Source organism: Schistocerca gregaria, chromosome 5 (genome assembly GCF_023897955.1).
Source record: "Schistocerca gregaria isolate iqSchGreg1 chromosome 5, iqSchGreg1.2, whole genome shotgun sequence".
In the NCBI taxonomy this organism is placed as follows: domain Eukaryota; kingdom Metazoa; phylum Arthropoda; class Insecta; order Orthoptera; family Acrididae; genus Schistocerca; species Schistocerca gregaria.
Window position 1 is genome coordinate 273,576,465 of NC_064924.1, and position 18,469 is coordinate 273,594,933.

Sequence of the window (18,469 nt, forward strand, 5' to 3'; positions counted from 1 at the left end):
TATGTTACTAGTTTGATTAGTGTTTGGTTTGTACCATATCATTTCCAAAAACCAAATATCTTTTATGAGGACAGGCTGAGATGCCTGTTCCATCACTGATGTCTATGTTCCAACATCTTGTCCGGCACTTTCCGTACACAAGTGGAGCTTATTTTCCTATATGAATTTGTTTTGTTGGGTGCATAGCTATGAACAAATCTAAATGTACAAGGCTTTTGAACCACTTGGTATTTTACACGTCAGCAAACATTGCCAGAGAAGTAAGAAGTGGTAAGTGACAGGTAAAGATCGTAGGGCTGGCTGGAGAGCAGACCTGTTTGTAATCTATATCTCTGAAAAAGGATTCACCCAAAAGCTAACAAAGTTCTCATGATTTTTATGTGCCTGTTACAATTCAACACCTCTTCTATTCAGTCAGTTACTAACTGTACTTAAATAATTTAAAATCCTCCAGGACTATTCATTAACATTAATTTATGAATAAATTCTTTAAAAAGTTCTGTATATAACAACATATGTACGCTACTGGCCATTAAAATTGCTACACCACGAAGATGACGTGCTACAGACGTGAAATTTAACTGACAGGAAGAAGATGCTATGATATGCGAATGATTAGCATTTCAGAGCATTTGCACAAGGTTGGTGCCGGTGGCGACACCTGCAATGTGCTGACATGAGTAAAGTTTCCAACCAATTTCTCATACACAAACAGCAGTTGACCAGAGTACCATCACATTTCCGACTTTTATGAAAGTCGGATTGTAGCCTATCACGATTGAGGTTTATCGTATTGCGACATTGCTGCTCACGTTGGTCGAGATCCAATGACTGTTAGCAAAATATGGAATCGGTGAGTTCAGGAGGGTAATATGGAACGCCGTGCTGGATCCCAACGGCCTCGTATTACTAGCAGTCGAGATGATAGGCATCTTATCCGCATGGCTGTAACGGATCGTGCAGCCACGTCTCGATCCCTGAGTCAACAGATGCGGACGTTTGCAAGACAACCATCTGCACGAACAGTTCGACAACATTTGCAGCAACATGGACTATCAGCTCGGAGACCATGGCTGTGGTTACCCTTGACGCTGCATCACAGACAGGAGCACCTGCGATGGTGTACTCCACAACGAACCTGGCTGCACGAATGGCAAAACTTGTTATTTTTGGATGAATCCAGGTTCTGTTTACAGCATCATGATGGTCGCATTCGTGTTTGGCGACATCGCGATGAACGCACATTGGAAGCGTGTATTCATCATCGCCATACTGGCGTATCACCTGGTGTGATGGTGTGGGGTGCCATTGGTTACACGTCTCGGTCACCTCTTGTTCGCATTGACGGCACTTTGAACAGTGGACGTTACATTTCAGATGTGTTACAACCCGTGGCTTTACCATTCATTCAATCCTTGCAAAACCCAACATTCCAGCACGATAATGCACGACCGCATGTTGCAGGTCCTGTACGGGCCTTTCTGGATACAGAAAATGTTCGACTGCTGCCCTGGCCAGCACATTCTCCAGATCTCTCATCAACTGAAAACATCTGGTCAATGGTGGCCGAGCTACTTTCTCATCACAATACACCAGTCACTACTCTTGATGAACTGTGGTATCGTGTTAAAGCTGCATGGGCAGCTGTACCTGTACACGCCATCCAAGCTCTGTTTGACTCAATGCTCAGGCATATCAAGGCCGTTATTACGGCCAGAGGTGGTTGTTCTGGGTACTGATTTCTCAGGATCTATGCACCCAAATTGTGTGAAAATGTAATCACATGTCAGTTCTAGTGTAATATATTTGTCCAATGAATACCTGTTTATCATCTGCATTTCTTCTTGGTGTGGCAATTTTAATGGCCAGTAGTGTATATAACAAAATATGTTGCTGAAAGCAGCCAGATTTGAAGCAAAAGTTGTGTTAAGATGATTGCTATGTAATTATTGTTAAAGATGAAGATGTATGTATTTGTTATTTTGATCAGAACAAATTTATGTGAAGTCTCCTTATAACCTGTGCCTGTATTGATGATGAACTCTGCTTTAAGTTAACAGCTTAATTCACAGTGAAGATGAGAAAAAATAATTAACCTTAACCTTCTTTTCCTACAGATTCTTTTAAAAATATTCTCTTTCTTGGACGCCAAGTTCCTCGTATCATCAGTGAGCTTAGTATGTAGACAATTTCATGCTATATTGGTTGATCCAAACATGTGGAAGTATAGAGTGAAGAAAAGGATGAAATATAGCTATCCTGCAATTGGTAGTAAGTACAACATGAAAATTTTATTACTTCAAAAATATGTTCACTTTCTGTATGAAATCATAGGTTTTGCGGCACACAGGAGCCATATAGTAATAATGGTGATAGTAATGATGATGATGATGATGATGATGATAAAATAAAGATAGTAGTAGTAGCAATAGTAGTAGTATTGACGAGAATAACAACAGTAATATGTCAAATGGCTGGATGAATGACATGGTAGGCACAGTGGCTTCATGAAAAATATATAGTTTAAACAACAAAATAAAAACATAGAATAACTGTCATAATGATTGCTAGGTCGTAGTGATCCTTAGATAGCCAATTTAGGCTAAGCAGAGGCCAGTATACATAGAACTTAAAACATATAGCTTCTGAAGAAACACAGTTTACAAACAAAATACCATACTGGCCTTCAAAGAAATCGCCATTAGCTATAACACACTTCTGCTATTGGTTGTAAAGGTGTCGGAAACTGTCAGCAAATGCTTCATTCAGAATTGCTCAAAGCACCATGGTCACATGTTGAGGAATATCCACATCGTTACAAGAGATGAGACCTTGTGCTAGTAATACGAGCTGGAGATCGTTCGACAGTCAATGATGTTGTGTACCATCACCTTCCTCACCTCCATCATGTAGAAATACATGGTGGATCAAGCCCTTGCTGTTGAAAAAGTGATCAAGATCATCTTAATCTTGGGTTTTGTAAGCCAACATTTTTGGGGGGCCGGCAAAGACAATGAACACCGTATCATTGACTGTCACTTGGTCTCCAGATCGTATTGGTAGCACGAGGTCTCATTTCTCATAATTGTGCAGATATACAATAACAAGAGACTATGGTGCTTCAAGCGATTCCACAAAATGTTAGCTGACAGTTTCCAAAAGCTCTACAGTGAATACCAGAAGTGTGTTGTAGGTAGTGTCTCCCATTAGCGGTGAAAAAAAGAGAATTAGCTGTAGTAATAGTCACAAGATCTGAAGTTGGAAAGGAGGGTGGAACGAAAGACAGATGGAGAGGCACTATAGAGTAGTGATTGATCCTGTGGCTTGGTTTACCGTTAACTCCAACAAGTTGTCTGCTGCCTCACTTTGTACATGCAAGATGCTTATCACTTCCTCCACCACCATCATCACTGTGGGTTCTATAACATTACAGCCAGGCTCTTTGCTTGTCATTGAGTACGGACATCCCCCATGCCCAGACAAGGGACTACGTGTGACCAGGATGCCATGAAACACTACCTCTCCCACTATTGTCCTGACACCAAACTTGTTACTTTCTTCCTAATCCTTTCTTTGTTTTGGTCAATGACATTCTGAGACATAATCATTTCTTCATTAAGTGCCATATTTACCAACTTACGTGGGGAAATGCCAAGGATACTGTCTTAGCACTTACCTATGCCAACCTGTAAGCAAGTCACTTCTACTTCCTTGCTATCCACCAATTTTAAATTCTCTTCAGAATCATGTCACTTCCATCCATATTCATTTCACCTAGTCCTTTCCTGGATTATTGTTGTCACTTCTGTGAGGGCTCCAAAAAAATTCTGTCCATGTCAGATACTTGAACCAGCAATAATACCCCCATTTTGACAGATGCCACCTGTTACAAGTAAAGAAATACCTCCCCTGTAGCATTGACACCTGTGGACACTGTATTTGCTGTGACAATCAGGAGATTTCTAAATGTTCTAGTAACCTTACCAAAGCCTTTAAGATAATACCCCATCCAGAAACGTGTTTCCCTGTCATTTCTTCCTCAACAACTCCATTGCCACTTGAGCCACCTACTGACCAGTACTCCCCTTATCACTAGTGCATCAAGAAACTGTCGACAAACCCTGAGAAGAAATCACAATGAAAATCCTTCCCTCGTTGCTAACCAAATTGTGCTGTATTGTAGTCTGTCTCTGTGCCATTACTGATCCCAGTCCTGTGCCCCATAAATCATATCTCACAGTCATTTCCTTCCACTCAAATATATTGCAACGTGTGAAAGCAGCTACATCATATACCAGCTGAGGTGCAGTTATACTCATGAGCAGTTGAATTCGGTATAGCTATGGCCTTGGAGAGACAGAGCATTTTTGCTACCTACCGATTCAGCACACTACATGACTTATATCAATTGTCATACAGTAGTAGAATTCAGGGTAGGCAAGACATGCTGTATCAGTACATTTGACTATGACTATCCTTCATCTCTGAGGTAATCTAGACAAAGCGTTTTTCGCATGCCACAGTGTCAAGATTGATACCGATACTGTCATAGGCAATGACATGTCATAATTATTGTCGGTTTTATCAGTAGATATGTGGCCTACATTAAAGCAAATTGCTTGCCATTTCACTGTTGAACAGCAACAACCAATGAGCATGTGGCATCCAGCATCATCATCTTACTATAATATACAGAAGCTAATGCTTTACATGTGTGCCTTTGGTGAACACAGGGTACAGACAGTATTATGGCAACAAAAAGACTGTCATTTAATGTGCAAAGTGTGGATGAAGGTCTCCTACAATGTTAATTCGTGGTACACATTGGCAGATACTGCTAAACAGGACGTGAATATGTTGAAAATTATGTGAGGGGCTGCACCTCGCTTATCAACATGGCACTTTTCAAACTGCTGGTGGAGGTAGTCTTGTGCTCTCTCTCTCTCTCTCTCTCTCTCTCTCTCTCTCTCTCTGTGTGTGTGTGTGTGTGTGTGTGTGTGTGTGTGTGTGTGTGTGTGTGTGTGTGTGTGTGTGTGTTTTTCCCTGCAATTCAGGTGTGTGCATGTTTTTGTTTATCTACAGCAGCATGCAGAAAAACTGTAACTACAACAAGATGTTGCATCACTCTATCACTCTGCAATTGTGTCAGGACGGATCACACAATAAATGTGAGGTTGCTAGTGTGGAGCTTCCTCCCTCCACCCCCCACTCCCTCACCACTCCGCTTCACCCCTCTGTGCCCCTCCTCCCAACTCCTCCCAGGTCACCTGCTAATTTCAAATGTCTTGCACGATGCCTTTTGTAGGTTAACAAATCCTATGAAGTCATCTTGATTTTTCTGAAATTGTACTTCCATTATCAAGCACTCAGAACTGCTACTGTGGAGCTATTACCTTTCCTACAGGCAAACTAATCATCATCTAACAGATACTCAGTTTTCTTTTTTTATTCTTTTGTATATTATTCCTGCTAGCAAGTTGGGTTGGACACTTGAGCTGTCGAGCTGAGTATGCAATAGTTCTCCCTTTTATCAGCACTTTGCTATTTTGGGAGTGTGTGGATGATATTTTTCCAATAGTCTGATGGTATATCTCCAGTCACTTCGATTCTACATGCCAACTTGAATAGTTGTTTGGTTTCCACTTCCCCAAATGATTTCAGATATTCTGAAGGAATGCTGTTTTTGTTCTGCCTTGTTTGCTCACAAGTCTTACAAAACTCTGTTAAATTCTGACTTCAGTAGTGAACCCCATTTCTTCTTTTATCACATCATGCAGTTTCTCCCTCTCATCAAGCCCTTCAGTGTACTGTTTCTACCTATCCACTCTCTCCTCTACATTTAACAGTGTTATTTCTCTTGTGCCCATAATGTTGACACTTTCTGCTTAAGTTTCACAGAAAAATGCTTTTCCTTTTCAGTATTCATACCTTGCGATGACCATCTTTTTTTCTATTTCTTCATATTTTTCCTGCAATCATATCACTTCACTTCTTTGTGCTTCCTATTAGTATCATTCCCAAGTGCCTCACTTTGTTGTATGCTTCTCTTTTCTTGAACTTTTTGCACTTTCATCTGTTGATTGAAGTATTTCTTCTGTTACTCAAGGATTCTTTGCAGTCTCCTTTCACAGTTCTCTGTTAGCCTTTCTTCTCTCTTATTTTTGTGCCATAACGCCCATATTCTCCCATAATGTGTCTTCTGTTCCTTCTCCTGCCACAACATTGCAATCACCCATGATGATTCGATTTTCACTTCCCTTTACATACTAAATTGGCTGTTGAATCTCCTCACATACTTTTTCTTTCTCTTCATCTTCCATGTATTAAATCAGCATGTACATCTAAATGACTGTTGTTTTTGTTGGTTTCTTGTTGATTTTGATGAGAACAGTCAGGTCCTTGAACTGTTCATAGTAATCTACTCCAGTTTCTAATGAATCCCAGTCTCACTACACTCCTTTCTGCTCTGCCATTGACTATCTGTATGTCCATCTTTTCAGAGATGTTTACGAGCCTCAGCTGTTCGCTACAGGATGTCAAATCAAACACCTCTCAGCCATCTAATTTCCAAACTTGTTGTATTTGGCTGCCAGTTTCGGCAATTTACCATGCCATCTTCAGGGCCCTGACCAATGTGTAGAAAGATTCCACCTTGGTTAAGGTCAAAGCAGGGGCTAGTATTCAAGTACTGGTACCTCTAGATTTCTTCTTGCTATAGCAATCACTTCAACTATCTCTGAATGCTGGCCCCTGTTTTGACCAGAACCAAGGTGGATTCTTCCTACCATGTCGATCAGGGGTCTGAAGATGGCATGATAAACCACCAAAACTGGTTGCCAAATAAAATAAAGTTGGAAATTAGATGGCTGAAAGTTGTTTGATGACATATCCTTACCCTTTACTCACTTGATCAGAAATCATTATCTTTTTTAAATTTTATTTCACTGTCCTCCCTATATCTGAGCCTTTGCATTTCCCTTTTCAGATTTTCTGGCTGTTCTACCACATTAAGACTTCTGATGTTCGACATTCCGACTCATAGACTGTTAGCCTTTCATTCATTATTGAATTTTTTTCTTATGGTTATTTGCTCCTTGGCATCCCTTCCCACCATCCAAATGAGGAAGTAATACAGAATCTTCAACCAACACATTTTCAATTACAGGCTACATGCCCTGAGGATACAAATTATGTATCTTTAATGCACTGGTTTCCATTGCCTGCTGCATCCTTATGCTATTGATCATTGATGATTTTTCAACCCTTGAGGGGCAGTTTCCCACACCAGGCACAAAAGGGTGCTTCTCCACCTTCTTTGACAAGCTCATTGGCAGAACGAGGATAACTCCTTTTATCGAAAGTCTTTCTCCACCATTGCTATTGGTTTTTATTCAAAATTTACTGATTGAGATCAAACCCAGGACACAGGATGTTTTGATTAGTAGTCAAAGTTGTTAGCCCTGTACCGTGGGCACCTCTGTAGAAAATGAGTAAGGAGTAATAAAAACTAACAGCTAGAGATAAGTGCACTAGAAGTTGGATATTGCTCAACTGGAAAAAAGAGAAAGAGGAAGGAAAATCACACACACACACACACACACACACACACACACACACACACACACACACACACACACACACACACACACACACGCACACGCGCGCGCGCGCTGGAGCCATGGCTGTGGTCAAATTTGAATGAGAGGAAGAGCATTGAGGAAGGGAAGATGTCAATAGCGAAAAGAATTGCAAGAGCGAGAATAATGACTTCAGTAACACATTTTATGTGTGCAAACATCTCCAGGGTAAAGTAATATATAACGTTGGTGAAAATGTGTAAAGGGGTAGTATGCAAAAACACAATTTTTCTATTCAAAATGTGATAGTACTTTGCTAGGCAGGTCAAAGTAAAGCAGGAAAAAATAAATATCTTCCACATCCAACATTAGTACATATGCTGTAAATATTATACTTTTACTGGTTTGTTGTAGTCATTCTTTGCTTATCTTCACTGACATGTTTGTTGTAGTCATATTCTTGAGTATAAAAGTTCTCATGAGATCTCACTTTCTTGGTAGATGAGGATGCTATTGACTGGCAACGGGCATGTGTTTCACTGGAATCTGAACGTTTCTACTGGACCCATCGGCATGAAACAATGCTGCAGTTGGAACCTGCAGATTATGTACATATTGCTGCTGTTGACTCAGTTGCTCTGATTCATGTAAGTGACTGTGATGTAAACATAGTTATAACTATAAGACAAAATTCAGAAACCCTGTGAATTTTATTGTCATCTATGAAGTCACTGCATGGACTAGTTGCTCAGAGCTGATCTGACCAGTAAGAATTTCATAATTTGGAAACAAAGCTACTAGGATATGGAAATTTGAATCTGAGACTTAAATATGGCAGTATGTATTGTAGTACAATTTATTATTTTCTGATGTGTTGGATGGATTTTAATTTATTCTGTACACACTCAGATCCATTGCAAAGCACATGGTTCAATCTCATACCCCCTCCTCCAATCCATTTCAATCATCCACCCCTTCTATACATCCTTGGCCAACAGGTGAGAGCATTGTATTTTACATACTAGTGTGTGTGTGCGTTAGTGTGTGTGTTTTCATACTCAACGATGTAATGTTCGTTTTTCTCTTCTTAATGACACAACTTGTCTTCTGTAAGAAATATATCATCTGATACAGGATAGTGATTCTTTTGGAATATCTGAAGAATGGAATTCTCAGGGCATTACGTTTTAGCTGGGGAAATCAGGCAAATCTTGGGGAATTTCAAATATTTCATAAAATCTCAGGGAATTCTGTTTTTAACGTAGCACTGAAATTTAATATCATTGAGTTTTATAAATCACAAATTTTAAAATACTTTGTATTTCACAGTGTGTTAACTATATGAATGCCATCCCGTATAAATTATTGATGTTTAAAAAACTTCAGTCAGGCTACTGCTTATGACCAGTATAACTCAGCCAAGAGGAGACAAAAGTCGTTAGTGCTATGAGATGCTCTTCTCCCTCTCCTGTTGAACGTTAATTTAACTGGGACTTCTTATGGTGTCATCTTGCTTCCTATACCTTCTGTTTTTCTTCTGTCACAAACACCATATTGAAGATTTTTTTCATCTACAGTTTGAAAAATCTGCTTTTATCTCAAATGACAGTCGGAACATATCACATACAATCAATTAGAAAATCACAGTAATTTTTTAGGTATGATATCTCAGTTTTTTCAGGAAATGTACACACACCTCATCCTTCCTGGCTGGGAGGGAGTAAAGGAAGTATAGGAAGGTAAGAAAAGTGGAGCAAGTGACTATGCATCATAGCATGGAGAAATAACGTGGATAAATGCTGATAATATTCACAAAACTCTCTCTCTCTCTCTCTCTCTCTCTCTCTCTCTCTCTCTCTCTCTCTCTCTGTGTGTGTGTGTGTGTGTGTGTGTGTGTGTGTGTGTGTGTGTGTGTGTGTGTGTGTGTGTGTTTTTGGAATTCTGGAACAGTAGAGGAAAGTGTGAGTGCTTGAAAGCAAGGTTGTTGGCTGTAAATTGGCTATGGTCATTCTATCTTTGGTATTTTCTCTTCATAGGTCTTCAGCCATCAGGTCATCTGACAGCAGCTTGCCATATTTTTCTGTCATTGGTCTTCCTTGTGAAAGTGGTATAGGTGATGCAGCTGATATCTTCGATGATGTGGGCATGTGTCCTAATCTCAGCCTATCTGGGGTGTTTTTTGCCTCTATACCCCTTCAGTAATACTTGTAATGACAGCACATGTGTTAGCAAATGACTGACCCAATTATCCCTTCTGCATAGGATAAGCTTCCAAAGTATGGCTTCTCCTCCGCTCTGTGAAGCACATTATCATTTGATACCTTGTCTACCCACACAGTCTTTAGCACTCTACAGTAACACCACATTGTGAGGGCTGTTATTATGTCTTTTTCTGCTTCTTCAAGTATTCATGTTTCACTTCCATACAGCAGCTCACTCCAAACAAACATCATATGATGTCTTTCCTGATATGTTTGTTTATGCACATGAGTGTGGAGAGGGTTCTTTACTTGTTAGAAACAGCCTTTGCTGGCAGATTCAGGTTGCAATATCCTTTGCTCCTCCATCTGATGTAATCTCATCCCCACATAGACAAAGGAATGAATGGCTCCCAGTCAGTATTGTTAACTAAGAATTTAGCAGTGGTGTTTTGTCAACTCATCACTAAGATTTTTAATAATTTTTGAACTCATAATTGGAACATCAGCAATCTTGTAACACAATTTCAAGATTGCAAATGCTTTTTATTTTAATGGTATGCTAACTGGTTTCAGTCGTATGTAGACTATCTTCAGACCAGTGGAGCTGTTGTAAGTGGAAGGAACACTTGTCACCAATTGCTTCAACTCTCTGTAGTGGCGTTGAATGATGATTCAGGGTGTGGTTTCCTGTATTTGATCCTCCAATCCCTCAAAGTTTGTTACACTGAGTGGTATCTGTATTTTCTACTCGTCTCCTTATTGTGAAGTGTGTAAATGGAGCGTGTACAAGAGATTTGTGTATTTATGTATCATTGCATAACTTAGGGAGCACTGTGGATCTGTAATGGAGATAACAACTGCTTGTGATACAGTTAAGGGACCAGGAGAACATTACAAAGTTCAGTATGATACATCTGCAGATTTTGTAGAGCAGTCTGATTTGCAGATAATTAGTTTATTGTTTAGAAAGATCAGTAGAAGTAAAAGGAACATAGCTGAGTATTAAACACATTCTAAACAGCAAAGGCTACATAAAGACATTGGAAAATAATTAGTTATTCTGATTTTAAAATTCCTTTTATGACCAAGTTCCTTACATTAACTTAGGTTAGGTCATTCTGTTTGTGGAGTATCTGAAAGCTACTTTCCTTAACTCTGGAATTCAAACCACCTGTGATTTTCTTTCATACGCTTCCTTCATTCTTTTTCTTCCTCTCTGTTTGCTTAATGTCTTATTCTTCAGCCACGTGGAGTGACTGCGTGGTTTGAGGTGCCATGTCATGGACTGCGCCGCCCCTCCTGCTGGAGGTTCGAGTCCTCCAGCAGGCATGGGTGTGTGTGTTGTTCTGAGCAAACTTAAGTTAATTTAAGTAGTGTGTAAGTCTAGGGACCGATGACCTCAGCAGTTTGGTCCCTTAGGAATTCAAGCAGATGCCTGTTCTTTACTCCACCATATGCAGCACACAGCCATTCCCAAATAAAGTTCTTATATGTTTATAATTTCCAGTTTTTAATCTGATTCTGTGGACTTGAAAAGTGGGAAAATCATTTTGTATTATTTCATAACCTTTCAAGATAATCTGTATTTTGTGGAATGGCATGGTTCCCATCCTCTTTTCTCTTCTTTGTTGACATTTGTAATGATTGTAGCAACATTTTGCTGTAACTTTTTATCTGTACCTCATCATGAAGGCCACACAAAGTAATTTTTAAATTTGTATCCCTGCTTTAATTTTTTATGTATAAACTTCAGTGCAGTGAAGAAACTAACATGAAGATAACATTTTGAACAGGGTGGACAGCTATGTGTCTCTGGGTCGAGAGACAGGAGCTTGGCACTATGGGATCTTACATCAACTGGATCTGTAAATGGCTACCTGCGACAGGATGCTCATTCTGGATGGATCTGGGCCCTGCTTCCTGATGCAAAAGAGCCTGGAACATTGTATTCTTGTTCCTGGGACTACACTGTCAAGTGCTGGGACGTACACAGAGTTCTAGAGCAGCGGTCATCTACTGCGTCAGTGTCTCTCCAACTGTTACTAAAACCAAATTATTGTGCTAATTAAATTACAGCTGACTCCTCATATAATGTAAAATCTGACAGGAAAACAGTTTCAATAATGTATATTAAATAAGTAGCTAGGGTTTCACTTTTCAAAATAGGATTAAATTTAGTTTTAATTACAGTAAAAGCAACAATTTGTCTCAAATGAGCAGGTCCAAGCAAAGATTTAGAAATTAAACGAGATATTATTACACATGTGTTTAAGTATTGAACATTCTGTAACAAAAGGTATGTGCAAGTAAGTGAATAGCCCTGGACACCCACACTCTGAGGCAGTGCTTTTTCTCATCAAGTGTACCTCACAAACTGATTCAAAACTTAAACTACCACCAACTGCTCTCCAACACCCTGAAAATAACTTCTGGAGTATTACCTGTGTGCAGTTACAGGAGAGCCTCTGTTAGAGCCTGGAACAATGCTAGGAGAGATAATCACCGATTCAAGCTATGAACTGTCCCAAGATAAATTGTTATGTCGGTTAGAGGAGGGCTTCCAGCAAAGTGCAGGTTTCTGGATGAGATCTTTCTATGGCACATAATTTTAATGGGTAATGAAATTTCAGTGTAGCAATATTTTAGTGAAACTAACATTTCCAGAAAAATGTGTGGTTCCTGAAGAGGGGCATCAGCCTTTTCAGTAGTTGCATGGGCAACAGTCTGAATGATTGACTGATCTGGCCTTGTAACACTAACCAAAATGGCCATTCTGTGCTGGTACAGCAAACGACTAAAAGCAGGGGGAAACTACAGCCGTAATTTTTCCTAGGGCTTGCAGCTTTACTGTATGGTTAAATGATGATGGCATCCTTTTGGGTAAAATAGTCCCCCATTCGGATCTCCGGGCAGGAGTGTATGCTTCTACAAACAGCATAGTGAATGCATTATTGTGGCCAAGATAGGCACGAAGCCCATGCCTACCACAGTGGTACAAGTTTATATGCCAACTAGTCCCACAGAGGATAAAGAGATTGATGAAATGTATGATGAGATAAAAGAAATTATTCAGATAGTGAAGGGAGACGAAAATTTAATAGTCATGGGTGCCTGGAATTTGATAGTAGGAAAAGGAAGGAAAGGAAACGTAGTAGGTGAATATGGATTGGGGCTGGCTAAGAAATGAAAGAGAAAGCTGCCTTGTAGGATTTTGCACAGAGTATAACTTAACACAGCTACACTTGGTTCAAGAATCATGAAAGAAGGTTGTATACATGGAAGAGGCCTGGAGATACTGGAAGGTTTCAAACAGATTATATAATAGTAAGACAGAGATTTAGGAACCAGGTTTTAAATTGTAAGACATTTCCAGGGGCATATGTGGACTCTGACCACAATCTATTGGTTATGAACTGTAGATTAAAACTGAAGAAACTGCAAAAAGGTAGGAATTTAAAGAGATGGGACCTGGAGAAACTTAAAGAACAAGAGGTTGTACAGAGTTTCAGGGAAAGCATTATGGAACGATTGACAGGAATGGGGGAAGGAAATACAGTGGAAGAAGAATGGGTAGGTTTGTGGGATGAAATAGTGAAGGCAGCAGAGGATCAAGTAAGTAAAAAGACAAGGGCTAGTAGAAATCCTCGGGTAACAGAAGATATATAGAATTTAATTGATGAAAGGAGAAATTATAAAAAAAATGTAGTAAATGAAGCAGGCAAAAAGGAATGAAAATCCCAAAAATGAGATTGACAGGATGTACAAAATGGCTAAGCAGGGTGGCTAGAGGACAAATATAAGGATGTAGAGGCATATCTCACTAGGGGTAAGATAGATACTGCCTACAGGAAAATTAAAGAGACCTTTGGAGAAAAGAGAGCCACTTGTATGAATATCAAGAGCTCTGATGGAAACCCAGTTCTAAGCAAAGAAGGGAAGGCGGACAGGTGGAAGGAGTATATAGAGGGTTTATACAAGGGCGCTGTACTTGAGGACAATGTTCTAGAAATGGAAGAGGATGCAGATGAAGATGAAATGGGAGATACGATACTGCGTGAAGAGTTTGACAGAGCACTGAAAGACCTGAGTCAAAACAAGGCCCCGGGAGTAGACAACATTCCATTAGAACTACTGACGGCCTTGGGAGAGCCAGTCATGACAAAACTCTACCATCTGGTGAGCAAGATGTATGAGACAGGCGAAATACCCTCAGACTTCAAGAAGAATATAATAATTCCAATCCCAAAGAAAGCAGGTGTTGACAGATGTGAAAATTACCGAACTATCAGTTTAATAAGTCACAGCTGCAAAATACTAACGCGAATTCTTTACAGACGAATGGGAAAACTGTTAGAAGCTGATCTCGGGGAAGGTCAGTTTGGATTCCGTAGAAACGTTGGAACGCTTGTAGCAATACTGACCCTACAACTTATCTTAGAACATAGATTAAGGAAAGGCAAAATCTATTTCTAGCATTTGTAGACTGGGTGAAAGCTTTTGACAATGTTGACTGAAATACTGTCTTTCAAATTCTGAAGGTGGCAGGGTTAAAATACAAGGAGCGAAAGGATATTTACAATTTGTACTGAAACCAGATGGCAGTTATGAGTCGAGGGACATGAAAGGGAAGCAGCGGTTGGGAAGAGAGTGAGACAGCGTTGTAGGCTCTCCCAATGTTATTCAAGCTGTATATTGAGCAAGCAGTAAAGGAAACAAAAGAAAATTTCGGAGTAGGAATTAAAATCCACGGAGAAGAAATAAAAACTTTGAGCTTCGCCGATGACATTATAATTGTGTCAGAGGCAGCAAATGACCTGGAAGAGCAGTTGAATGCAATGGACAGTGTTTTAAAAGGTGGATATAAGATAAACATCAGCAAAAGCAAAATGAGGATAATGGAATGTAGTCAAATTAAGTCGAGTGGTGTTGAGGGATTAAATTAGGTAATGAGACACTTAAAGTAGTAGGTGAATTTTGGTATTCGGGAAGCAAAATAACTGATGATGGTCGTAGTAGAGAGGATATAAAATGTAGACTAGCAGTTGCAAGGAAAGCGTTTCCGAAGAAGAGAAATTTGTTAACATCAAGTATATATTTGAGTGTCAGGAAGTCGTTTCCGAAAGTATTTGTAAGTGAAACATAGACGATAAATAGTTTGGACAAGAAGAGAATAGAAGCTTTCGAAATGTGGTGCTACAGAAGAATGCTGAAGCTTAGATGGATAGATCACTTCACTAATGAGGAGGTATTGAATAGAATTTGGGAAATGAGAAATTTGTGGTGCAAGTTGACTAGAAGGAGGGATTGGTTGGTAGGACATGTTCTGAGGCATCAAGAGATCACCAACTTAGTATTGGAGGGCAGCGTGGAGGGTAAAAATCATAGAGGGAGACCAAGAGATGAATACACTAAGCAGATTCAGAAGGAGGTAGGTTGCAGTAGGTACTGGGAGATGAAGAAGCTTGCACAGGATAGAGTAGCATGGAGAGCTGCATCAAACCAGTCTCTGGACTGAAGACCACAACAACGACAACTGTACATAAACAAATGTGTCAAAATGCTGATATCTGCTTCTCACTAGTTGTATGGAAACACCATTAATATTTATCAGTAATTGAAATACTTCCAGAAGGCCCATCTGCCTACAGATTATGCAGTTTTATTCAGCTGCTTTGTTGGTTACAAATGCGTGTGAGCCATTCATATTGTGCAGCTCCTAAGTCAGTGCAAGTATGAGTGTCATGACACTTCAATGCAGGTTGAAATCATTCCTAAAATGGGCTGGTATCCCTTGGTCTGGAACTATATGAATGGTGTAAACTGTAGGTGCCATCAGTTCTGTGAAATTCTTTGCAGTAGATTTGTTAGCAAAGCTTAAGAGTGGAGGCCTGTATGTTTGTGAGTAGTAGGTCAGGCATGCAGTACAACCAGAAATGGCTTCTCAGTTGGTAGTCAACTCCAAGACTGCACTTAGTATTTGAAGTTGCTATTGAGGTTCTTGAAGGAAATCCATTACCACATAAACAAAAACTGAATTATATAAGTGGAGTAATGGGAATGCTGACCTAGCACTACTTGGTAGCTGTCAAAGAAGCTATAAAAAAGTTGCGAAATGCTCCAGTCTTTGTCTGTTAATTTACTGAAGCCCAACAGTGTTTGATATTTGCAACAATAAAATGCCACTTATCTTAAGCAGCTAACAAATGAAACTGGGCATGAAAATTCGGCACACTAATTGTGCCAAAAATGACAGCAGCTGTGAAACATAAAAAGGGCTATGTTAATAGACAAAAATATGAACGATACATATTAGTCCGTACCACATGGAGGACCGAGCGAGGTGGCGCAGTGGTTAGCACACTGGACTCGCATTCGGGAAGACGACGGTTCATTCCCGACTCCGGCCATCCTGATTTAGGTTTTCCATGATTTCCCTAAATCGCTTCAGGCAAATGCCTGCATGGTTCCTTTGAAAGGCACGGCCGATTTCCTTCCCCATCCTTCCCTCACCCGAGCTTGCGCTCCGTCTCTAATGACCTCGTTGTCGACGGGACGTTAAACACTAATGTCCTCCTCCTCCACCACATGGAGGAGCGTTGCGTCGTAGACAGGCACAAAAAAAAAAAAAAAAATACTAGCAATATTTAAGCTTTCAGATGAAGCCTTCACCAGAAGTAGAACTCTCACATTCACACAACAATATCAACATCAGCAACAACCCACACGGACATGACTGCAATCTCTGGGCTCTAAGGACTGACTGCAGTTGTTATGTGAATATGTGAGTATTGTACTTCAGAGGGAGGATTTTGTCCCAAAACTTAAATATTGTTAGTATTCTCCTTTGTTGTGCCTGTCTGTGACTCAATGCCTCCTCTACAAGCTGATTAGGTGACTCAATGCCTCATCTGCAAGGTGTTTAGCTATCTATCCTTTCCATATTTTTGTTATTCCATCCTGGTCTTTCAATTGTTTGACATACTAATACATATACAGATTATGACACATACAGATATGATTTCTTTGTTTTGTCTATGCATCTTATAGTATATTTATTTATTGGACTTTTGATGTGTGATGTGTGCTTTTGGAAAAGTCTCTTGACTTCTTCTCCATTGAATAGAGCTAACTACAGGAACTTTTAAGCCTCTTTGTACTTATAAACTGCATGGACAATCAAACTTCGTCAGTTAACGATGTATTTGATCTTCATGCACTACATAATTCACACTTTCAGCATATATTTGCAACGTTCTGTAATTACCTCATAGCGTCAAACTTTAGAAACAAAATGAGTTGCAGTTAAAAGAAAGCTGGCTTGACTATCATGACTTTCTTATAATGAATCAGAAAATATGTCTTGCCTCTACCAAGCCTGAGTCGGGGGTACTTTTTCAACTTTTCTCGTTTCACATAACAATAGTCAATGACACCATAAGCACAGAGCGGCATAAAAACGCCATGGTTCTTCCTTACACACGCACTAAAACCTCTATGGATTGCCCGATAGGTACTTGTTGGTGCCATTCGACTGCTGCATCTGCTTTCTTCCCGCCACTGATTTTAAACCTGCACACACAAACATGTGATGCGCAGTGGGTAGGATTCTACCATCTCACTCTCCTATTTTGAATATCGTGTGTTCGAGATGGTAGAAGGCTGAGTAGTTCTAGAATTTACACAGAAATTCTTTAATCACAACAACATATAGACATTATTCCTTTATTTTGTCTATGCATCTCATTGTTTATATCTTTATTGGCCTTTTTATGTGTGATAGTATGTTGTACTACAGGTATTGGACACATAGTGCATTTTTTCCCTCACAAATAAAATAATTTGTAATATAGACTATTAGAATTAAACATATAATTTAAACTTACCAATATTATGAGAAGGAAAGTTGCTAATCTCCATGTAGCAGAGATGCTGAGTAACAGATAGGCACAACAAAAAGACTCACAATTAAAGCCATTAAGGCCTTCATTAAAATACACGCACACACGCGCGACAGCAGTCTCAGGCAAAACCACACTGCGAGCAGCAGCACCAGTGCATGATGGGAGTGGTGACTGGGTGGGGGCATGGAGGAGCCTGATGTGGGGAAGGCGGACAGTGAAATGCTGCAGGTTAGATGGTGGGCAGTGGAGAAGTGAGGGGGGGGGGGGGGGGGCAAGTAGCAAAAAAGGATGCATCACAGCCTGTACCATATGGGTCCTTCCCACCAACACCAGCTTTTCTGAATTGTGCAGGTGGGAACTTTCCCTATAATACATTCCCGTAAGCCTCCTGGCCTCAAACTTTGTTAGTTACTGTCCTCACCCATCCATGCCCTTCCCCGTTCGCATTCCAGCACTACTCAGCCATCATTCCATCAACACATCCAGTCTTTTTATTTCTCACCTTTGGCACAAATCCCCTCCCCTCCCCACCTCTCCCCTGTCTTCCATATAACCAGCAGCACTTCAGTGTCCACCACCCCCACCATACTATCCCTCCTCCTCCCCACCCCAGCCTCCCCCTTACCCCCACCCAGTTGCCACTCCCATCATGCTCTGGTGATGCTGCTCACAGTGTGGTTTCAGTTGCCTGAGAGTGCAGTCGCCAGTTGCATGTGTGTGTGTGTGTGTGTGTGTGTGTGTGTGTGTGTGTGTGTGTGTGTGTGTGTGTGTGTCCACCCCACCCTTATGT

At 40.2% G+C, this 18,469-nt stretch overlaps 1 protein-coding gene across 3 annotated transcripts in view; it reads left to right on the plus strand.

The window, feature by feature from the left end:
* LOC126271947 (F-box/WD repeat-containing protein 9-like) overlaps nucleotides 1-18,469 on the plus strand; it is a 137,478-nt gene that overhangs the window by 38,358 nt on the left and 80,651 nt on the right. For all 3 annotated transcript variants that reach the window (XM_049974376.1, XM_049974377.1, XM_049974378.1), the window contains exons 3-5: nucleotides 2,118-2,271; nucleotides 8,079-8,224; nucleotides 11,572-11,798. In XM_049974376.1, coding sequence (XP_049830333.1) covers nucleotides 2,118-2,271; nucleotides 8,079-8,224; nucleotides 11,572-11,798 — 527 coding nt within the window. The remainder of the gene's footprint in view (nucleotides 1-2,117; nucleotides 2,272-8,078; nucleotides 8,225-11,571; nucleotides 11,799-18,469) is intronic.